Here is a 23,553-nt window from a genome sequence, read left to right as displayed (position 1 = left end):
CCCATCTTATTATAATGAGATGCCCTCCTATCTTTTTGCTGCATACTCTGGCGCTTAGCGGATACTGCATGCGCGGGCGCTGCTCCCTGCAGGCTAGTGTGTGGGTCAACCATGGCTTTCAATTGCTCTCGTGCGATCTCATAGGAGCGTGCAATGTCTATGGCTTTTTCTAGAGTCAAATCTGACCCTTGGCTCAGCAGCTTTTCTCTGACTTGTGGGAAACTGGTTGCGAAGACAATCCTGTCTCGGACCATTTCGTCACTGTTAACGTAGCCACACTGCTTGACGAGTAACTTTAACTCGGTCACAAAGTGTTCAAATGACTCCCCTTCACCTTGGAGTCTTTCATTAAACTTGTATCTGGCGAAAATGGTGTTCGTTTTCGGCATGAGGTACTGTTCAAATCTGTCGAGATATGTGGTCAGCTTTTTAGCTTCTTCATCAGATAGCTACCATGTGTTATAAATGTACCTGCCTCTTTCTCCTACCCACAGAAGAAGATAGCTGCACTGGGTCTCCTCGGGCTTGCCGCTTAGCGGGCCGCTAAACATTAGCTTCACAAAAAAAAACAAAAAAAAAAACATTAGCTTCACATGTTGTACGAACCTCCGCCAGGCATCGGGAAGATTGGCTGAATCCCAGTCCATCCGTGGTGCAGGAACTCCCGACGAATCCATTTCGCTCTGTCAGTGGGCGTTTAGGTCGATTTACTGTGACACCATGTAATGTTCTACCTCAAACTTATGAATAAGTGTTCATAATCTGCTTCGTGAGCCACCATTCTCTTTATTGCCGCTCATTCAGTTCAACATAAAACACACCCACTTTCGTGAAAACAAACACTCCCCGTTGCCACTACGGTGGACCACAAGGGACAGGAAGCACGGAGTGCAAACATTATAAGCAATACAACACTAACGACATGTGATGTTACAACACTAGTGAAATATTGGTGTCATTTCATTCTTTTCAAAGGTTTATTTGCATGACGCACAAACAGACACAATTGAAAGGTACAAATGTGTTGTGCAAGAAACGAAATCAAACGTGGTGCAGATGTGTGTCACAGGTTGATCTGGCTGTAGGCTGTGGCACTTGGCCAGAGGTGGCGCTGGTTGACTCGAGTCCATGTTAGTGCACACAAAGTAAACTGCTCGCTTTAGTTGTGAAGCAAAAACGCTGAAACCGGAGAAATAAACCGTGCGAGGGGAACGATAACGACGACAAGAGTCTCCCGATCGTTTACTCTTGCTGTCCTGTGAACAACATCGGCGTGGTGTTAATTGTTTGCTGTTTTCGCGATCGCGTCGCGAATGAGGATATCACCAGGTAAACTCGCCACATTTTAAACATTTTGTTGTTCAACAGCATCAAGACTGACGGAGTGTGTTTGAGATAACCTCACAAGTGTCACAGATGACACATTTGCCGGTTTTTTTTGCTGGTTTGTCGGTAGCAGCTCCTGAAACGCAAGACTGCCACACATCTGTTCGACCAACGCCAGTTGATCTAAACGCCAGTAGATCTGGAACACCGGGCCACGAAACACCCAAAAAGTTGGGGAACGCTGGTCTAGAGAACACTGGTTAGCTAATGCTGTCGTCAAGTAGCCTATCACTAGCAAACAAACAGCAAGCCAAGTGAGGAACATATGTATAATGCTTACCGTTTATTAAAGAAAAGTATCCTAAATTGACTTCAAATTCGGCGGACAGGCTGCGGTTTCTCGCTTCTTCACTTGTATTTCTAAATACTCGAAGGCGGGTATTTCGAAATCGCAAAGGAATGACGTCACAATGTTGAACCTGGAACAACATTAATTATGATGATGTGGGAACAACGCCTACACCAGGATATCAGATCGTCCGTCTCTATTTGGAGACTAAAGAATTAACTAGAAACCACCCGTACCGGTATAAATATTAGGCTATGTTAGACACTCCACACTGAGGGCATTTTAATTTAATAGCATCAGTAAACTTTATGAGTACTGTTTCTTTATTTTTCTGTGATGACTGATGAAAGGCTTGAGCTGGGTCTGACAGAGAAGAAGTTTCCTTCAGTCTTCCAGTTGGTATTCTGCTTACTTAGATTTTTGTGGATAAATTCAGTTTTGTGGAGGAGTATTGGTGAACTTTATGGTTTCCTTTTTGTCTATAACTGTGAAATTGATGTTTTCTAGAACATTTTCCCACCACTTCATAAATCCTGCTCAATTACTTTAGGTGGACACATTAAGACAGACTTAAAAATGCTTCTGGTGACAACGTGCAAAGAATGATGTCATGAAAGGTTACCTCACACCTGAAGGTGAGGGCTTGAGCTTTTCAGACTGGATGCCTAGAATGAAAACTAGCAGGGTTCCCTGTGCTGCAGAGACACTGTGGTTAGGGGGGTTTTGTGCTACTGTGGCGGACCACCAGGTGGCTCCACTCACACCCAAGTTGAAGGGAACTGCTGGGGTGGAAATTTTGGCGCTTACTGTACGTGAAGTTCTGAGAGTGAGTTAATAAAGTTGCAGTGAGACACTGAGACCTCTCCTGTCGTTATTACATACCTCCACACTACACCAATTAAAAAGGTGGAAAACACAGGAGCAACGACTCCAGATTATCTTCTTATATTACTGTCAGTTACACTTTAACCCATCATGTAGCATCTGCAGGCTCTATGCCATGTATGCACACAAGATGAAAGTGTTTATGCTCACTGTCTCACCTTTACTGCTGATGAATTCTCATTGGGGTGGGTAAATCAACCTGGTGTCAGTGGCTCCATTTAAAAGTAGATGCTTTCAAGGTCACTGTTTATTTAGTTACAACCTACTGCAATATTTCCTTAAAAGGTTGTGATAATCAGGTCACCTGCTGGCTCTTCCCCTAGATACTATTGGCACCGATGACTGAGCACAATGTTGAGCTCACCTGTATACTTCATAGCTTCAGGTGGTTTTCAGACAACAACATCAGTCAACTCAATTATTGTGCTGTATTCACGCTGCCAAGTTTAAGGTATAAAAAATAAATTACAAAAGATAACTCTAACTTCATTTTGTTTTTATGCCACTTTATTTCTTCAAATGATCACCGTCATTATTATTTGTGTACCATCCATCCATCCATCATCATCCGCTTATCCGAGGTCGGGTCGCGGGGGTAGCAGCCTAAGCAAAGAGGTCCAGACCTCCCTCTCCCCAGCCACCTCCTCCAGCTTGTCCGGGGGAATACCAAGGCGTTCCCAGGCCAGCCGAGAGATATAATCTCTCCAGCGTGTCCTGGGTCTGCCCCGGGGCCTCCTCCCGGTGGGACATGCCTGGAACACCTCGCCCAGGAGGCGCCCAGGGGGCATCCTTGCCAGATGCCCGAACCACCTCAGCTGGCTCCTTTCGATGTGGAGCAGCAGCTGCTCTACTCTAAGCCCCTCCCGGATGGCCGAACTTCTCACCCTATCTCTAAGGGAGAGGCCAGCCACCCTTCGGAGGAAGCTCATTTCCGCCGCTTGTATCCGCGATCTCGTTCTTTCGGTCACTACCCACAGCTCGTGGCCATAGGTGAGGGTAGGGACGTAGATCGACCGGTAAATTGAGAGCTTCGCTTTTACACTCAGCTCCCTCTTCACCACGACTGACCGGTGCAGCGTCCGCATTACTGCAGCCGCACCCCCAATCCGTCTGTCGATCTCCAGCTCCCTTCTCCCATCACTCGCGAACAAGACCCCGAGATACTTGAACTCCTCCACTTGGGGCAGGAACTCATCCCCGACCCGGAGTGGGCACTCCACCCTTTTCCGGCTGAGAACCATGGCCTCAGATTTGGAGGTGCTGATCCTCATTCCCGCTGCGTTACACTCGGCTGCGAACCGCTCCAGTGCGAGCTGGAGGCCCTCACCCGATGAAGCCAACAGAACCACATCATCCGCAAAAATCAGAGATGAGATTCTGAGGCCACCAAAGCGAAAGCCCTCCGCCACTTGGCTGCGCCTAGAAATCCTGTCCATAAAAATTATGAACAGAACCGGAGACAAAGGGCAGCCTTGGCGGAGCCCATCACCCACCGGGAACGAGTCCGACTTATTGCCGGCAATGCGAACCAAGCTCTTGCAACGGTTGTATAGGGATTGAATGGCCCGTAGCAATGGGCCAGACACCCCATACTCGCGCAACACCTCCCACAGGACGCCCCGAGGGACACGGTCGAATGCCTTCTCCAGGTCCACAAAACACATGTAGACTGGTTGGGCAAACTCCCATGCACCCTCAAGTATCCTCGAGAGGACAAAGAGCTGGTCCAGTGTTCCGCGACCAGGACGAAAACCGCATTGTTCCTCCTGTATCCGAGGTTCGACTAGCGGACGAACCCTCCTCTCCAGCACCCTGGCATAGACTTTCCCGGGGAGGCTGAGGAGTGTGATCCCCCTGTAGTTGGAACACACCCTCCGGTCCCCCTTCTTGAAGATGGGGACCACCACCCCGGTCTGCCAGTCCACAGGTACTGCCCCTGATCTCCACGCAACATTGCAGAGACGTGTCAACCAAGACAGCCCTACAACGTCCAGAGCCTTCAGGAACTCGGGGCGGACCTCATCAACACCAGGCGCTCTGCTTTGTGTACATTTAAGAAAACTCAGATTAAACATTCTGAGTTTTCTTAAATTAAACATTCAACACAATAAAAAATGAATTAAAATACATTTGATTTATCACAAAGCAGCTGAAAAAAGAAATTACATGGTTAATGTCATCCTGGCAGCAGTTCCCTCACATTAAAGAAAAATCATAAAATAACATGTTTGATCAGATTTGGAGACGTTCCCTCTTAGACTACTTATTTCTGGGAACAAATTTGAGTTTTACAGGCTGAACTGGCTGAAACTTCCAGTCAAACCGAAGTGGAATCTAAAAAAAAGAAAAGAAATGGATGTAACATCAGTGACAGGACAGCAGAGTACCATGACAGTCTAAATGTGGAGGTTTGCTGCTCTTACCATTGTCTCTTTGCATGTTTCCAAAGTGTACTTCTGCAAGAGACGGACAATAACCATCTTCATGACGAGGAGGGCGTAGCGCATCCCAACGCAGTTACGAGGGCCGAGTCCAAATGGTATGTACGCGTATGGGTTCACCTCCTCCATGTTGTCTTTACTGAACCTGCAGATACAGATCAAACAAACTTGTAGATATGTAAAGTGAAATAATTATTTTTGTATTGAGCCATGATTTTTAGGCAGTCTGTAGACCTACAACGTAAAGAGTACGGGGGCATAGATCAGGGCAAAAGTATTCTATTACTTCTAAAGCTTTGTTCGGGGATTAGGGACCCATTGGCCAGTCCCCTTACAGCAGGGAAAAACCTATGATCAAAGCAGTACTTAGGTGGAAGCTACACTAGATAAAAAGCATTGAAGAAAACCAGTCCCACAGTGCAGCACTCTCAGTCTCAGGGAACCAGCCAGCTTCCAGAATAATAATGACTCAAAACAGCTGCAGACAACACTGCAGAGGTTTTGGGATGCGTAACTGGCTGTCTCTCAATTGAACCACTGAGAACATCAGTGAAGGGACCTACATATGGCACCTCATTGATCTACCAAAGATAAAGCAAAGCATAATGTCCCAGGTTTCACTAATTACAGGATGACCAGGTTCTTCATAACCTTGTGATGACACACCTACACATTTACCTCTCTGGTCTGAAAAGCTCAGGTGAGTCCCAGTAGCGTGGGTCTTTGTGCAACACCCACGCAGGAATCCCAATTGTGGTTCCTTCAGGGATGGTGAGTCCATTCACTTGCACAGTTTTTTTGCACACCCTTTCAATTCGAGGGGCAGTGGGAATCAGTCGCATTGATTCAAGTATAACTTGGTCCAGGTACTGTAGACCGGTCAGCTCTTCATATGAAATGGGTGCCTAGACAAAATATAAAGAAGAAGGCAAACATAAAAACAAATATGCAAATGGTGTCCACCATTGAATCGAGAATGGCAACAAATTATGTGATGAATTACTGTACATCTTTCTTCAGCTTAGCATCAATTTCTTTGTGTAAGGTCTGCAACGCATCAGGGTTGGTGGCCAGATTATAAAGGATGTTAGTTAGAGTGGTACTGGTGGTCTCGTAGCCTCCCAAGATGAAGACCAAGGCCTGGGAAAGGATCTCATGTTCAGTCAAACCTATGGAAAGAACATTTCATGATCTTAAGAGTAGTCAGTATCAAGTACTTATAACTTTCTTGCCCCTGTGGGTGGTCAAGCTCCATCAACCTTGGGTCCTCGTGTGGGTGGGGTGGGGGGTCCTACAGGGCTCAGTTCTAGGCCCCCTCCTCTTCTCTTTATATCTGCTTCCTCTTGGTTGTATACTGAGAAAGCACGGCATTGCATTCCACTTTTATGCTGATGACTGTCAGATCTATGTCCCTCTAAAGAAAGAAGGCACATACTCCACACAGCCATAACTTCAGTGTCTTGATGACATTAAGGCTTGGATGTCTCTTAACTTTTTAAAATTCAATGATAAAAAGACTGAGGTGATGGTTTTTGGTACCCCCACTGAGACCCCCAATGTGTATTTAGATACCTTGGCCAAGTATGTTAAACCAGCTGTCACAAACCTGGAGGTCAAAGTGGACTGTGATCTGAAGTTTGACAATTAGATTAAGGCAGTGGTAAAATCTAGCTTCTTTCAGCTCAGGCAGCTGGCCGAAATAAAGCCAATTCTTTCACAGCAGCACTTTGAGACAGTGATCCACGCCTTTGTTAGCATTCGGCTGGATTACTGTAATGCACATTATATTGGGGTCAGTTCATCATACATTACTCATCTACAGAGGGTGCAAAATGCCGCAGCTCGTCTTTTAACTGGCAGTCGAAGGTTAGAGCACATTTCCCCTATTTTAGCTTCACTTCACTGGCTGCCCATTTCTTTTAGGATTCTTTTAAGACTCCTGAAAACCTACCTCTTGATGAGATGTTGTTTTTTGTTTTTTATTTTAGTTGTTTTTAGTTGATTCTATGCCGTTTTATCTTGTTTTCTTTTTTAATATAGGGCTGTGTGACAGGCTGTTTTAATTTTTATGTATTATGTGCTTTATTTTTGCTGTTTTCTGTTATTCTAACTTATTTTCTGTACAGCACTTTAGTCCTGTGCTGGGTATTTTAAAGTGGTTTATAAATAAAATTGGATTGAATTGGATTGGATCATCCAGCTCCTGGCTTATAATATATGATACTGACTTTTCTTTTGCGTATGAGACATATGAGCAGATTGATATCATGACAAAAATTTGTGCGTAAAACCCCTGAAGTAATGTGACATGAGTGACTGGATATTGTGGATTACTTCTGTGGTAAACACATACCTTTACTTGGCTGTTCTTCATCGTTCTTATACGTCTTTTCTGGGATCTCACTCTGGATCAACACCTGCAGGAAGTCTGCTCGAGCCTACATCAGAAAAGACAATATTCAAATATGCTCACATGTGGATGATTGAAAGTCAACAGCAGAAGAAAATTATCAATAATGTCTGCAGTGTGCATAGACTGTATATAAAAGATGGCAAATGCTTTCAGGGTTTGCCCTAAATTATTTTCCCGTAGCTAGATGCATATGGAAAACATATACATTTAGCTTTGTCTCTCGTATCTGCAAAAATTTCTGATGAGCTGATGGCCTCTGTGACTAGTTTCATGTCCTTTTCAATCAACGATAGGTTTACTTTTTAAATTATGGTCCCCAATATAGTTGTAAAGGAGGATAAAGCATGCTCTACTATGTGAATGACAGGTTGCCAGTGAACATGCAGTATCCCAAAAGTTGCTTCTGGCTTTAAAATACTCAAGATAGAGACATCAAAAAGACAACATGACGTGTATGGACACAACAATGTTGATGTTCCTTTATAAATTTAATACTTACAGATTTGTCTTCATGATGCTGGTTTTTAAATTTCTTGAGGAGGTTGTAGAAAAAGTCAACACTGTCCTTGGGTATGATTTCCATGTTCAGGAACTTTGCCAGACGTCTACCAAACGGAACTGCCACTGAAAGGAGACCAGACCGAATACCAGTAAGCAAAATTTGACATCCTGCAGATACTATTGAGTTTGCTTTCTGAAAACAAATCAATTAAATGAGTTTTTAAAAGTCAAAAGAAGGACATACTTATTAATAAGAAAAGCCACATTTTTAATTTAAAGAGCTTCTGCGCTTGAACATTAACTGGATCATTTGGATTGTTTATGGAGTCTGTCTCCACACTGAAAGAAGCACTGGTCACAGTGTCTAAACTGTAAGGAGCCACAAACCTATTAGAGTTGGAAAAGACAAGTGATCAGCGCATTATTTATTTTAGGATGAACAATTTAATATGTTTGCATATTTCAGATTAACAACATACTGTTTGACAGTGATGGGTTCATCCAAATTCATTTCCTCAAGTTTTGCAACAAGTCGTTCTGCATAGCGAGCAACGAGGGGAAAAACCTTTTTTATATAATGGAGACAAAATAAGAAAATTATGTTATTAATATTCTGTAGATGTTAAATGTCTGTCAGATATGTAGAAAGAAAACAGATCAAAACACACTGATGATGTTGGTACATTTTTTGTAAACTCGTTTTCTCTATTTTACAAACTTTAACAATGTCTGTGAAAAAAATAAGAACATCTCTGGGAACTGCTGGCTTTTTTTTTACTTTGTATATAGTTTAATCACATTAGTGGTTATGTCATGACTCATACTCAATCATCCAGGTAATGAAATCCAGAAAAGTTGATTCTGTTTGTCTGGACGTAGCGTTTTCAGTGGGGGAAATGTTTCATCACCTTTCACCCATTGAAAAAGAAACTTTTTGGGATATAAGTGGTTAATGAACTTAGATATATCAACCTGTTTCAGTCTTCCACTGGTGAAGCATGGAGACACGCTGTTGCGAATTCGTTTCCACCTTTCATCTTTGACTACTATGACAGAGTCTTCCATAGGTCCAGTGAAAACACCAGTATCCTGTGAAAAGGAAATAATAACTCTCAATGTTTGCTTACATCTACCTCATCAGTTTGCACATATAATGTAATGTAATTGGTATTTTCTCTGTGTTGGCTCTATGTTGAGTGTTCATATAGAACAATCTTTGGATAGATCGACACACATGGGTACATGCAACAGTAAAATGTAATCGAGTAAAATGTAATCAGTAACCCGTCATATTTATCCAGGTTTGTTTGATAATATAGATGCGGGGAAATATGTTTTGTTTTTTGTTAAAAATATCTTAACTACTACCACTTCTTAATGATTATTGATTAAATAACATGTCAGAAAACTGCTTCAAAGTACACCACTCACTAGTACAATGCTGATAATTTATATATTCACCAACTCTTTTTAAACTCAGCTGTACAGGAAGCAGTCCCAGAAACAATAATGTGATAATTTCCATCCATCCATCCATCCATTCGCTTCCGCTTATCCTTTTTTTCAGGGTCGCGGGGGGCGCTGGAGCCTATCCCAGCTGTCATAGGGCGAGAGGCGGGGTACACCCTGGACAGGTCGCCAGTCTGTCGCAGGGCCAACACACAGGGACAGACAACCATTCGCACTCACATTCATTCGCACATTCACACCTAGTGACAATTTGGCTGATGTAACCCTTGAGTAATAAAAGTGTAACTCTTTGTGTAAAGCACAGAGAACTGCTGCAAGTTCAGCCTCTTGGATTTTAATATTACTTCATTTACATTTCATGTGGTAACAGTCTTTCCCTGTAGTGCTGCTGTTGTTTTCCTAAACACATCGGCCTGACACTATAAACTACAGCATTTCCCAAGTTGCTTTGGAAATCACTGCTAGCAATTTAGTTAATGTAAAAAAGTGAAAAAGTATTTGTACCTATCTTTTGCTAACATTTTACGTTCTATGGAGAGTGGCAGGACGTCCAAAGGTTTCATGAAATAGAAAGAGGAGCTTCTTACCCTGCGGTTGGTGAACACAGAGTAGCACTCCTTCACCATCACGGTTTTAACAATCTCAGGGTCGGCCACCATTAACAACGGCGTTCGTCCATCGTACAACCTGCAAAAAAGACAACAGCCGTTTACAATAACACAATTCATGGCTAATTGTTTAAGGCATTTTTTTGTTTTGTTTTTTAGTTGCTTTAGGCCACAGCATTATTGGCATGAATGAATTCAGAATTTTTGTATATTTATTTATTTTGTGTGTGTGTGTGTGTGTGTGGGGGGGGGGGGGGGGGATTGCATGGCTCACAAACATATTTTAACATGAGTGAACTTCCTGGTTGATGAAGTGAATACTCACCCCCAGACGTCCCCATACTTGGCATGACACTCTAGGTCAAAACCAGGAAATCCCTGCAAGAAGTAAAATGTTTTTTAGAGTCAATAAGCCACTGAGTAGGACACGTGTTCAAAAACACACAGAAAGCTCAGGCAGGTCAGTGATAGTGACGATTGATAAGGACATTAAATATGTCCTTCTCACTTCTTCAAGATCAAATCAGTCAGCTCCTCGTATCCCAGTCTCTAAGGTGAGTTTGGTTTCTGTGCGTACCTTTCTTATGCCCAGCATCGTTCCAATATAAGGCAGGGGCCTCGGTCCAGGTATCCCCAGCTTTTTGAAGAACCGATATGGCCATAATCCGTACCTGTGTCACAAAACAGAGAAAATCTGAAATCGTCAGTTGGACATTAAAACAAAGGGAACACAAGAGAAACAAAACTCCACGTACGGGTGGTTTGAACGCGACATAAGATAAGGGCTCGATTGTCTTGCAAAACAGTAGTCGAGGAATACTCACAGTAATATCAGCGTGAAAAGCAGGACCAGCAAAGTCCAGGTGGTTGCTGAAAACAGCGTGAAAAACATTGCGACTTCTTTCCGACAAAAAGCTACAGATGAGGAAGAAGGCTGGAAAATCTGTGTTTTTAAAACATCTGCCTCTGTGTGGTGGGAGGAGTCTATGAGACAGAAATGTGATTACGTAATAAGCTCCATAAAGGGTCAGAAGCTTTTAAACTTTTTTTTTTGCATTCTTACTGTGTTTGCGCAACAACTGAATGAGAAGAAAAGACACTTTAGCCTTCACACTGAACACCACTGCCTGCAACATATGGCAAAATAAAACTAAGCTAAAATGTTTAATTTCTTTATTTCGTTTTTTCTTCTTTCTTTGTTTTGCTATTGTTCTTATTAAACGCATTTCTGATCGTTTTTCATCTTGTTGGGTTATAGAAGGTAAACTTGAACACAAAGGTGTGGTTATCGGTGTTATTTGTGCCGTGAGTGTGAAACGAGCCGCTCTCCTTGCTCTGTAAATTAGCTTTCGTTTTGAATCATTTTAATATTTCTTCACGGTTATAAAGCTGGTAGAATCCGAAGTTCTTCGTTATCCCCATAATAGTTATTTTTCCACCTTCCACGGCTGCTACGTGATTTAGTTGGTCCGTGACTGACTTAAAAGTCTTGTTATCCGATCCTCTTTTTTTTTATGACGTTTGTGTGAAACTGTTACATCTGCGCATGCTCTGCAGTTTTGTGTAACCTTTCCCACAACAACAGAGGAAGAGCAAGGAGATAAAAACGCTGATGTAATGTTAGTGATATTGGTCACATGTATCAGTGTGCCAAGGGTAACTGCTTAGTAAATGCACGACCTATGTAACACTGGGTTTATTAGTACTTTTTGTCTTATTTGATTAGATTTAAACTGTGTAAATGTAATTAGAATTTAAAATACAATTACACACACACATCATTTGAGTATAAAGGTTTCAGTTTCTTTTCAGTTGTATGAAAATCAGATTTCAGGCAAATTCTTCTCTGTAATATTATTTGTGAGGTTTATTTTCACAAATCAAAAAAGATCATTAACTTTATGTGCGAGAAAAGCTTGGGAATGTTAGGCAGCTGAATAGTGTAGTGGTAAAACTATGCACTTTTGCACCGATAGTCACAAGTTTGATTCCCACCAGGTATCCAGCAAGGGTCCTGGCTAAACCCCCTCCCCATGCTAAAACCAAGCCCTGGGATGGCACGGCTATGTCTGAAGTTCGGCTTCTTCAGACACAGCCGAATTTCACTACATGTTGTACTCTGCATAATTGTGTATGTGACAAATAAAGGTTTTTTGTAGAAATGTGCTCACAGTCATTAATTCAGTACAGGCAGCTGCCGAATCAGCTGGATTGATATGCCAGCATTCCCAATTCTAGGAAGCAGCACTGTTCTTCCTGTTACAGTCTATTCTTTCTCTTTTACTGGTGGATGCTTATATTTAACAGTTTCAAATAATCAAGTCAATATATGTGAATCCCTGCAACGCCTAATATCGTTATTTCAGAAACAGCAGCTCCACCCACCTGCTGTTCAACTCTCAGCTTTGAGGGACAGCCAAGTAGAAGAAAGTTTGATAGGTGGAAGGTTTAGTATTATTGTTAGGATTTTCTTGCATTTAAGAATTCAATCAAAAGATCTCAAAGACAGGATTCAAATTTATCTTGTGACTCTTTGGTGTGTCTCTGTTCAGAGACTAAAGAATTGACTAGAAAACACCTGAACCTGTATAAATATTAGGTTATGTTAGACACTCCACACTGAGGGCATCTTTTCGTTTAATAGCATCAGTAAACTTTATGAGTACTGTTTCTTTATTTTTCTGTGATGACTGATGAAAGGCTTGAGCTGGGTCTGACACAGAAAACGTTTCCTCCAGTCTTCCAAGTAGCATTGTGCTTACTTAGATTTTTGAGGATAAATTCAGTTTCGTGGAGCAGTATTGGTGAACTTTATGGTTTCCTTTTTGTCTACAACTGTGAAATTGATTTTCCCACCACTTTATAAATCATGCTCAATTACTTTGGACCCTTAGGTGGACACATTAAAACAGACTAAAAAATGCTTCTGGTGACAACGTGCAAAGAATAATGTCAATAAAGGTTTGCTCACACCTGAAGGTGAGGGCTGGAGGATGACTGGATGACTGGATGGCTAGAATGAAAACCAGCAGTGTTCCCTGGGCTGCAGAGACACTGTGGTTAAGGCTGTTTTGTGCTACACCAATTAAAAAGGTGGAAAATGGCAGAAACGTCCTGCTGTTTTCCTATTTCAGTGTCCTGCACACTGATATAAACACAGGAGCAACGACTCCAGATTATCTTCTTATATTACTGTCAGTTACACTTTAACCCATCATGTAGCATCTGCAGGCTCTATGCCATGTATGCACACAAGATGAAAGTATTTATGCTCACTGTCTCACCTTTGCTGCTGATAAATTCTCATTGGGGTGGGTAAATCAACCTGGTGTCAGTGGCTCCATTTAAAAGTAGATGCTTTCAAGGTCACTGTTTATTTAGTTACAACCTACTGCAATATTTCCTTAAAAGGTTGTGATAATCAGGTCACCTGCTGGCTCTTCCCCTAGATACTATTGGCACCGATGACTGATTGTGTAATACATCTTTTATAAAAAGTGTGTATCTGATGGGTCTTACAAAGGAAACTTTATAATGCAAACACACACGCACCCAAACACATCCAAGAACACCACAATGTTGAGCTCACCTGTATACTTCATAGCTTCAGGTGGTTTTCAGACAACAACATCAGTCAACTCAATTATTGTGCTGTATTCACGCTGCCAAGTTTAAGGTATAAAAAATAAATTACAAAAGATAACTCTAACTTCATTTTGTTTTTATGCCACTTTATTTCTTCAAATGATCACCGTCATTATTATTTGTGTACATTTAAGAAAACTCAGATTAAACATTCAACACAATAAAAAATGAATTAAAATACATTTGATTTATCACAAAGCAGCTGAAAAAAGAAATTACATGGTCAATGTCATCCTGGCAGCAGTTCCCTCACATCAAAGGAAAATCATAAAATAACATGTTTGATCAGATTTGGAGACGTTCCCTCTTAGACTACTTATTTCTGGGAACAAACTTGAGTTTTACAGGCTGAACTGGCTGAAACTTCCAGTCAAACCGAAGTGGAATCTAAAAAAAAGAAAGAAAAGAAATGGATGTAACATCAGTGACAGGACAGCAGAGTACCATGACAGTCTAAATGTGGAGGTTTGCTGCTCTTACCATTGTCTCTTTGCATGTTTCCAAAGTGTACTTCTGCAAGAGACGGACAATAACCATCTTCATGACGAGGAGGGCGTAGCGCATCCCAACGCAGTTACGAGGGCCGAGTCCAAATGGCATGAACGCGTATGGGTTCACCTCCTCCATGTTGTCTTTACTGAACCTGCAGATACAGATCAAACAAACTTGTAGATATGTAAAGTGAAATAATTATTTTTGTATTGAAACATGATTTTTAGGCAGTCTGTAGACCTACAACGTAAAGAGTACGGGGGCATAGATCAGGGCAAAAGTATTCTATTACTTCTAAAGCTTTGTTCGGGGATTAGGGACCCATTGGCCAGTCCCCTTACAGCAGGGAAAAACCTATGATCAAAGCAGTACTTAGGTGGAAGCTACACTAGATAAAAAGCATTGAAGAAAACCAGTCCCACAGTGCAGCACTCTCAGTCTTAGGGAACCAGCCAGCTTCCAGAATAATAATGACTCAAAACAGCTGCAGACAACACTGCAGAGGTTTTGGGATGCGTAACTGGCTGTCTCTCAATTGAACCACTGAGAACATCAGTGAAGGGACCTACATATGGCACCTCATTGATCTAGCAAAGATAAAGCAAAGCATAATGTCCCAGGTTTCACTAATTACAGGATGACCAGGTCCTTCATAACCTTGTGATGACACACCTACACATTTACCTCTCTGGTCTGAAAAGCTCAGGTGAGTCCCAGTAACGTGGGTCTTTGTGCAACACCCACGCAGGAATCCCAATTGTGGTTCCTTCAGGGATGGTGAGTCCATTCACTTGCACAGTTTTTTTGCACACCCTGTCAATTCGAGGGGCAGTGGGAATCAGTCGCATTGATTCAAGTATAACTTGGTCCAGGTACTGTAGACCGGTCAGCTCTTCATATGAAATGGGTGCCTAGACAAAATATAAAGAAGAAGGCAAACATAAAAACAAATATGCAAATGGTGTCCACCATTGAATCGAGAATGGCAACAAATTATGTGATGAATTACTGTACATCTTTCTTCAGCTTAGCATCAATTTCTTTGTGTAAGGTCTGCAACGCATCAGGGTTGGTGGCCAGATTATAAAGGATGTTAGTTAGAGTGGTACTGGTGGTGTCGTAGCCTCCAAAGATGAAGACCAAGGCCTGGGAAAGGATCTCATGTTCAGTCAAACCTATGGAAAGAACATTTCATGATCTTACTTAAGAGAAATCAGTATCTAGTACTTATAACTTTCTTGCCCCTGTGGGTGGTCAAGCTCCATCAACCTCGGGTCCTCGTGTGTGTGTGTGTGTGTGGGTGGGGGGTGGGGTGGGGGGTCCTACAGGGCTCAGTTCTAGGCCCCCTCCTCTTCTCTTTATATCTGCTTCCTCTTGGTTGTATACTGAGAAAGCACGGCATTGCATTCCACTTTTATGCTGATGACTGTCAGATCTATGTACCTCTAAAGAAAGAAGGCACATACTCCACACAGCCATAACTTCAGTGTCTTGATGACATTAAGGCTTGGATGTCTCTTAACTTTTTAAAATTCAATGATAAAAAGACTGAGGTCATGGTTTTTGGTACCCCCACTGAGACCCCCAATGTGTATTTAGATACCTTGGCCAAGTGTGTTAAACCAGCTGTCACAAACCTGGGGGTCAAAGTGGACTGTGATCTGAAGTTTGACAATTAGATTAAGGCAGTGGTAAAATCTAGCTTCAGCTTACTTCTGTGGTAAACACATACCTTTACTTGGCTGTTCTTCATCGTTCTTATACGTCTTTTCTGGGATCTCACTCTGGATAAACACCTGCAGGAAGTCTGCTCGAGCCTACATCAGAAAAGACAATATTCAAATATGCTCACATGTGGATGATTGAGAGTCAACAGCAGAAGAAAATTATCAATAATGTTTGCGGTGTGCATAGACTGTATATAAAAGATGGCAAATGATTTCAGGGTTTGCCCTAAATTATTTTCCCGTAGCTTACAGGGAGCGAGTCCTGTGGTTTCAAAGCTAGATGTATGTGGAAAACCTATACATCTCGCTTTGTCTCTCATGTCTGTAAACATTTCTGATGAGCTGATGGCCTCTGTGACTAGTTTCATGTCCTTTTCAATCAACAATAGGTTTACTTTTTAAATTATGGTCCCCAATAGAGTTGTAAAGGAGGATAAAGCATGCTCTACTATGTGAATGACAGGTTGCCAGTGAACATGCAGTATCCCAAAAGCTGCTTCTGGCTTTAAAATAATCAAGATAGAGACATCAAAAAGACAACATGACGTGTATGGACACAACAATGTTGATGTTCCTTTATAAATTTAATACTTACAGATTTGTCTTCATGATGCTGGTTTTTAAATTTCTTGAGGAGGTTGTAGAAAAAGTCAACACTGTCCTTGGGTATGATTTCCATGTTCAGGAACTTTGCCAGACGTCTACCAAACGGAACTGCCACTGAAAGGAGACCAGACCGAATACCAGTAAGCAAAATTTGACATCCTGCAGATACTATTGAGTTTGCTTTCTGAAAACAAAACATTGAATGAGTTTTTAAAAGTCAAAAGAAGGACATACTTATTAATAAGAAAAGCCACATTTTTAATTTAAAGAGCTTCTGCGCTTGAACATTAACTGGATCATTTGGATTGTTTATGGAGTCTGTCTCCACACTGAAAGAAGCACTGGTCACAGTGTCTAAACTGTAAGGAGCCACAAACCTATTAGAGTTGGAAAAGACAAGTGATCAGCGCATTATTTATTTTAGGATGAACAATTTAATATGTTTGCATATTTCAGATTAACAACATACTGTTTGACAGTGATGGGTTCATCCAAATTCATTTCCTCAAGTTTTGCAACAAGTCGTTCTGCATAGCGAGCAACGAGGGGAAAAACCTTTTTTATATAATGGAGACAAAATAAGAAAATTATGTTATTAATATTCTGTAGATGTTAAATGTCTGTCAGATATGTAGAAAGAAAACAGATCAAAACACACTGATGATGTTGGTACATTTTATTTGTAAACTCGTTTTCTCTATTTTACAAACTTTAACAATGTCTGTGAAAAAAATAAGAACATCTCTGGGAACTGCTGGCTTTTTTTTATACCATCCATCCATCCATCTTCATCCGCTTTATCCGGGGCCGGGTCGCGGGGGCAGCAGCCTAAGCAAAGAGGCCCAGACCTCCCTCTCCCCAGCCACCTCCTCCAGCTTATCCGGGGGAATACCAAGGCGTTCCCAGGCCAGCCGAGAGATATAATCTCTCCAGCGTGTCCTGGGTCTGCCCCGGGGCCTCCTCCCGGTGGGACATGCCTGGAACACCTCACCCAGGAGGCGCCCAGGGGGCATCCTTGTCAGATGCCCGAACCACCTCAGCTGGCTCCTTTCGATGTGGAGCAGCAGCTGCTCTACTCTGAGCCCCTCCCGGATGGCCGAACTTCTCACCCTATCTCTAAGGGAGAGGCCAGCCACCCTTCGGAGGAAGCTCATTTCTGCCGCTTGTATCCGCGATCTCGTTCTTTCGGTCACTACCCACAGCTCGTGGCCATAGGTGAGGGTAGGGACGTAGATCGACCGGTAAATTGAGAGCTTCGCTTTTACACTCAGCTCCCTCTTCACCACGACGGACCGGTGTAGCGTCCGCATTACTGCAGCTGCAGCCCCAATCCGTCTGTCGATCTCCGGCTCCCTTCTCCCATCACTCGCGAACAAGACCCCGAGATACTTGAACTCCTCCACTTGGGGCAGGAACTCATCCCCGACCTGGAGTGGGCACTCCACCCTTTTCCGGCTGAGAACCATGGCCTCAGATTTGGAGGTGCTGATCCTCATTCCCCCTGCTTCACACTCGGCTGCGAACCGTTCCAGCTTTTTTTATACTTTTTATATAGTTTAATCACATTAGTGGTTATGTCATGACTCATACTCAATCATCCAGGTAATGAAATCCAGAAAAGTTGATTCTGTTCGTCTGGACGTAGCGTTTTCAGTGGGGGAAATGTTTCATCACCTTTCACCCATTGAAAAAGAAACTTTTTGGGATATAAGTGGTTAATGAACTTAGATATATCAACCTGTTTCAGTCTTCCACTGGTGAAGCATGGAGACACGCTGTTGCGAATTCGTTTCCACCTTTCATCTTTGACTACTACAAGAGCGTCATCCATAGGTCCAGTGAAAAAACCAGCATCCTGTGAAAAGGAAATAATAACTCTCAATGTTTGCTTACATTTCCAACATTGGTTTGCACATATAATGTAATGCAATTGGAATCTTCTCTGTGTTGGCTCTATGTTGATTATTCATATAGAACTTCCTTTGGCTAGATCGACACACATGGGTACATGCAAAAGTGGAAAGTAAACAAACGACAAATACCAACATCACCATAAATAAGTACTACAGTGTAAAGAGGTTCGAGTAAAATGTAATCAAAAAAATATCTTAACTACTACCAGTGCTTATTGATTATTGATTAAATAACATGTCAGAAAACTGCTTCAAAGTACACCACTCACTAGTACCGGTACAATGCTGATAATTTATATATTGACCAACTCTTTTTAAACTCAGCTGTACAGGAAGCAGTCCCAGAAACAATAATGTGATGATTTGAATTGGTTTAAATACATAAAACCTTCATAAAATTACCTTTGATTCTGTTATACATAGTGAGATAGATCTTAAACATCTGTTTTTGTTCTCTAGTTTTTATGTGAAACAGTGAAGTGTGTTTCCTGGTTTGCTTCATGTTCTTCAGCTGCTGTGTTGGCTGATGTAACCCTTGAGTAATAAAAGTGTAACTCTTTGTGTAAAGCACAGAGAACTACTGCAAGTTCAGCCTCTTGGATTTTAATATTACTTCATTTACATTTCATGTGGTAACAGTCTTTCCCTGTAGTGCTGCTGTTGTTTTCCTAAACACATCGGCCTGACACTATAAACTACAGCATTTCCCAAGTTGCTTTGGAAATCACTGCTAGCAATTTAGTTAATGTAAAAAAGTGAAAAAGTATTTGTACCTATCTTTTGCTACCATTTTACGTTCTATGTAGAGTGGCAGGACGTCCAAAGGTTTCATGAAATCTAATAAGTGATGCAACTTGACAGAAATCTGAGAGCAGATGTCAGCATTGAACTACATCTGATTTGCTGAATTTTCACTCTGGTACATCATAGAATGAGGAGCTTCTTACCCTGCGGTTGGTGAACACAGAGTAGCACTCCTTCACCATCACGGTTTTAACAATCTCAGGGTCGGCCACCATTAACAACGGCGTTCGTCCATCGTACAACCTGCAAAAAAGAAAACAGCCGTTTACAATAACACAATTCATGGCTAATTGTTTAAGGCATTTTCTGTTTTGTTTTTTAGTTGCTTTAGGCCACAGCATTATTGGCATGAATGAATTCAGAATTTTTGTATATTTATTTATTTTGTGTGTGTGGGGGGGGGGGGGGGGGGGGGGGGGGGATTGCATGGCTCACATGAGTGAACTTCCTGGTTGATGAAGTAAATACTCACCCCCAGACGTCCCCATACTTGGCATGACACTCTAGATCAAAACCAAGAAATCCCTGCAAGAAGTAAAATGTTTTTTAGAGTCAATAAGCCACTGAGTAGGACACGTGTTCAAAAACACACAGAAAGCTCAGGCAGGTCAGTGATAGTGACGATTGATAAGGACATTAAATATGTCCTTCTCACTTCTTCAAGATCAAATCAGTCAGCTCCTCGTATCCCAGTCTCTAAGGTGAGTTTGGTTTCTGTGCGTACCTTTCTTATGCCAAGCATCGTTCCAATATAAGGCAGGGGCCTCGGTCCAGGTATCCCCAGCTTTTTGAAGAACCGATATGGCCATAATCCGTACCTGTGTCACAAAACAGAGAAAATCTGAAATCGTCAGTTGGACATTAAAACAAAGGGAACACAAGAGAAACAAAACTCCACGTACGGGTGGTTTGAACGCGACATAAGATAAGGGCTCGATTGTCTTGCAAAACAGTAGTCGAGGAATACTCACAGTAATATCAGCGTGAAAAGCAGGACCAGCAAAGTCCAGGTGGTTGCTGAAAACAGCATGAAAAACATTCCGACTTCTTTCCGACAAAAAGCTACAGATGAGAAAGAAGGCTGGAAAATCTGTGTTTTTAAAACATCTGCCTCTGTGTGGTGGGAGGAGTCTATGAGACAGAAATGTGATTACGTAATAAGCTCCATAAAGGGTCAGAAGCTTTTAAACTTTTTTTCTTTGCATTCTTACTGTGTTTGCGCAACAACTGAATGAGAAGAAAAGACACTTTAGCCTTCACACTGAACACCACTGCCTGCAACATATGGCAAAATAAAACTAAGCTAAAATGTTTAATTTCTTTATTTCGTTTTTTCTTCTTTCTTTGTTTTGCTATTGTTCTTATTAAACGCATTTCTGATCGTTTTTCATCTTGTTGGGTTATAGAAGGTAAACTTGAAAACAAAGGTGTGGTTATCGGTATTATTTGTGCCGTGAGTGTGAAACGAGCCGCTCTCCTTGCTCTGTAAATTAGCTTTCGTTTTGAATCATTTTAATATTTCTTCACGGTTATAAAGCTGTTAGAATCTGAAGTTCTTCGTTATCCCCATAATAGTTATTTTTCCACCTTCCACGGCTGCTACGTGATTTAGTTGGTCCGTGACTGACTTAAAAGTCTTGTTATCCGATCCTCTTTTTTTTTATGACGTTTGTGTGAAACTGTTACATCTGCGCATGCTCTGCAGTTTTGTGTAACCTTTCCCACAATAACAGAGGAAGAGCAAGGAGATAAAAACGCTGATGTAATGTTAGTGATATTGGTCACATGTATCAGTGTGCCAAGGGTAACTGCTTAGTAAATGCACGACCTATGTAACACTGGGTTTATTAGTACTTTTTGTCTTATTTGATTAGATTTAAACTGTGTAAATGTAATTAGAATTTAAAATACAATTACACACACACATCATTTGAGTATAAAGGTTTCAGTTTCTTTTCAGTTGTATGAAAATCAGATTTCAGGCAAATTCTTCTCTGTAATATTATTTGTGAGGTTTATTTTCACAAATCAAAAAAGATCATTAACTTTATGTGCGAGAAAAGCTTGGGAATGTTAGGCAGCTGAATAGTGTAGTGGTAAAACTATGCACTTTTGCACCGATAGTCACAAGTTTGATTCCCACCAGGTATCCAGCAAGGGTCCTGGCTTGCATTTAAGAATTCAATCAAAAGATCTCAAAGACAGGATTCAAATTTATCTTGTGACTCTTTGGTGTGTCTCTGTTCAGAGACTAAAGAATTGACTAGAAAACACCTGAACCTGTATAAATATTAGGTTATGTTAGACACTCCACACTGAGGGCATCTTTTCGTTTAATAGCATCAGTAAACTTTATGAGTACTGTTTCTTTATTTTTCTGTGATGACTGATGAAAGGCTTGAGCTGGGTCTGACACAGAAAACGTTTCCTCCAGTCTTCCAAGTAGCATTGTGCTTACTTAGATTTTTGAGGATAAATTCAGTTTCGTGGAGCAGTATTGGTGAACTTTATGGTTTCCTTTTTGTCTACAACTGTGAAATTGATTTTCCCACCACTTTATAAATCATGCTCAATTACTTTGGACCCTTAGGTGGACACATTAAAACAGACTAAAAAATGCTTCTGGTGACAACGTGCAAAGAATAATGTCATTAAAGGTTTGCTCACACCTGAAGGTGAGGGCTGGAGGATGACTGGATGACTTAATGGCTAGAATGAAAACCAGCAGTGTTCCCTGGGCTGCAGAGACACTGTGGTTAAGGCTGTTTTGTGCTACACCAATTAAAAAGGTGGAAAATGGCAGAAACGTCCTGCTGTTTTCCTATTTCAGTGTCCTGCACACTGATATAAACACAGGAGCAACGACTCCAGATTATCTTCTTATATTACTGTCAGTTACACTTTAACCCATCATGTAGCATCTGCAGGCTCTATGCCATGTATGCCATGTGTCTATGCTCACTGTCTCACCTTTGCTGCTGATAATTTCTCATTGGGGCGGGTAAATCAACCTGGTGTTAGTAGCTCCATTTAAGGGCAAATGCTTTCTAGGTCACAGTTTATTTAGTTACAACCTACTGCAATATTTCCTTAAAAGGTTGTGATAATCAGGTCACCTGCTGGCTCTTCCCCTAGATACTATTGGCACCGATGACTGATTGTGTAATACAAAAGTGTGTTACCAATGGGTCTTAAAAAGCAAACTTTATAATGCAAACACACGCACCCAAACACATCCAAGAATAGTTTATATATAAACTATTCTTGGATGTGAGCTCAAGAACTGTATACAGTTCTTGAGCTCACCTTTATACTTCATAGCTTCAGGTGGTTTTCAGACAACTACATCAGCCAACTCAATTATTGTGCTGTATTCACGTTGCCAAGTTTAAGGTATAAAAATTAAATTACCAAAGATAACTCTAAGTTCATTTTGTTTTTTTTATCCTTTTATGCCTTCAAATTATCACCATCATCATTATTTTTGTACATTTAATTTGTCAGAGTAGAAAATAGATCACATACAATTTTCACTTGAGTGACATTTTCACTTCATTTGCAAGTTATAATTTTAGATTAGGGAACTTCATTAATTGAAAATCTCAAAAAAAGTGACTTCCGCTATTACTGTTAGTTATATATGTGACTCTGTTTATGTTGCATGACTGTTTGATTGTTTGGATAAATTAATTAAATGTTTATGATTGATTTTACTCCATTAATATAACTAATGACTCCTCCTGTCTGGAAGCAGAGGACTTATTCAAGATCTAAAACAATAGTACTACATTACGGGAAACGTGCTTATTCGTAGTCTTGCAAGTTACAAGAGAAGATACAACTCTTGTACTCATGGACTTATAAATTTATAAAGTCCTGTTAAAAACAGAAGCACTGAAGTTCAGGTTTAGGATTTTGTTCTGGAATTTGGTAAAAATAAATAAATAAATAAAATAAAAAGATTCAGTACATCAAGTACAAATTTATAATTCAAGTGTTTGGATTTGACGACATATTGTAAGATTTCCTTTTGATATAATCAGCAGTGGACAGCTGTCAACGTTTAAAACAAATTATCAGTAGAAGCTGGTTGGCAGCTGTTGACGCTAGGTGGAGACAGATACCATCAATCAGTAGCGGTTCTTGATACGGGTGACACGGGCGGTTGCCCGGGGCGGCATCACGGGCATCGGCAAAAAAATAAAATAAAATTGCTCGAACTCATGCTGCCCCAACATCATGCCAGCGCATATTGGGAATGGCATAGGCACCGATCGGTTTTCTATCGCCCATTACACCTGTGCACTACTCATGATGTCAGATCAGCATCCTGATGTGGCACACCTGTGAGGTGGGATGGATTATCTCAATAT

The 23,553-nt window shown here is 41.3% G+C and overlaps 2 protein-coding genes across 2 annotated transcripts; both read right to left on the bottom strand.

Annotated features, from left to right (window-relative positions):
* Positions 1–4,542: 4,542 nt before the first annotated feature.
* On the bottom strand, positions 4,543–10,979 carry LOC113034481 (cytochrome P450 3A40-like). Its single transcript, XM_026189015.1, has 13 exons — positions 10,818–10,979; positions 10,571–10,664; positions 10,319–10,371; positions 9,973–10,072; positions 8,888–9,004; positions 8,395–8,480; positions 8,160–8,302; positions 7,914–8,038; positions 7,355–7,439; positions 6,010–6,170; positions 5,680–5,906; positions 4,984–5,146; positions 4,543–4,894 (listed from the first exon to the last, which is right to left on the bottom strand). The coding sequence occupies exons 1-13, from the start codon at positions 10,883–10,885 to the stop codon at positions 4,820–4,822; spliced, it is 1,497 nt and encodes a 498-aa protein (XP_026044800.1). The 5' UTR covers positions 10,886–10,979; the 3' UTR covers positions 4,543–4,819.
* A 2,728-nt stretch (positions 10,980–13,707) lies between these two features.
* LOC113034480 (cytochrome P450 3A40-like) lies at positions 13,708–20,287 on the bottom strand. Its single transcript, XM_026189014.1, has 13 exons — positions 20,152–20,287; positions 19,905–19,998; positions 19,653–19,705; positions 19,324–19,423; positions 18,202–18,318; positions 16,933–17,018; positions 16,698–16,840; positions 16,453–16,577; positions 15,863–15,947; positions 15,145–15,305; positions 14,815–15,041; positions 14,119–14,281; positions 13,708–14,025 (listed from the first exon to the last, which is right to left on the bottom strand). Exons 1-13 carry the CDS (start codon positions 20,217–20,219, stop codon positions 13,951–13,953), a joined length of 1,497 nt encoding a protein of 498 aa, XP_026044799.1. The 5' UTR covers positions 20,220–20,287; the 3' UTR covers positions 13,708–13,950.
* Positions 20,288–23,553: the final 3,266 nt, after the last annotated feature.

The sequence above is a fragment of the Astatotilapia calliptera genome, chromosome 13 (assembly GCF_900246225.1).
Source record: "Astatotilapia calliptera chromosome 13, fAstCal1.2, whole genome shotgun sequence".
Classification (NCBI taxonomy): domain Eukaryota; kingdom Metazoa; phylum Chordata; class Actinopteri; order Cichliformes; family Cichlidae; genus Astatotilapia; species Astatotilapia calliptera.
Note: the sequence above shows the minus strand (reverse complement) of the source record. Positions and strands in the feature narration are given on the sequence as shown.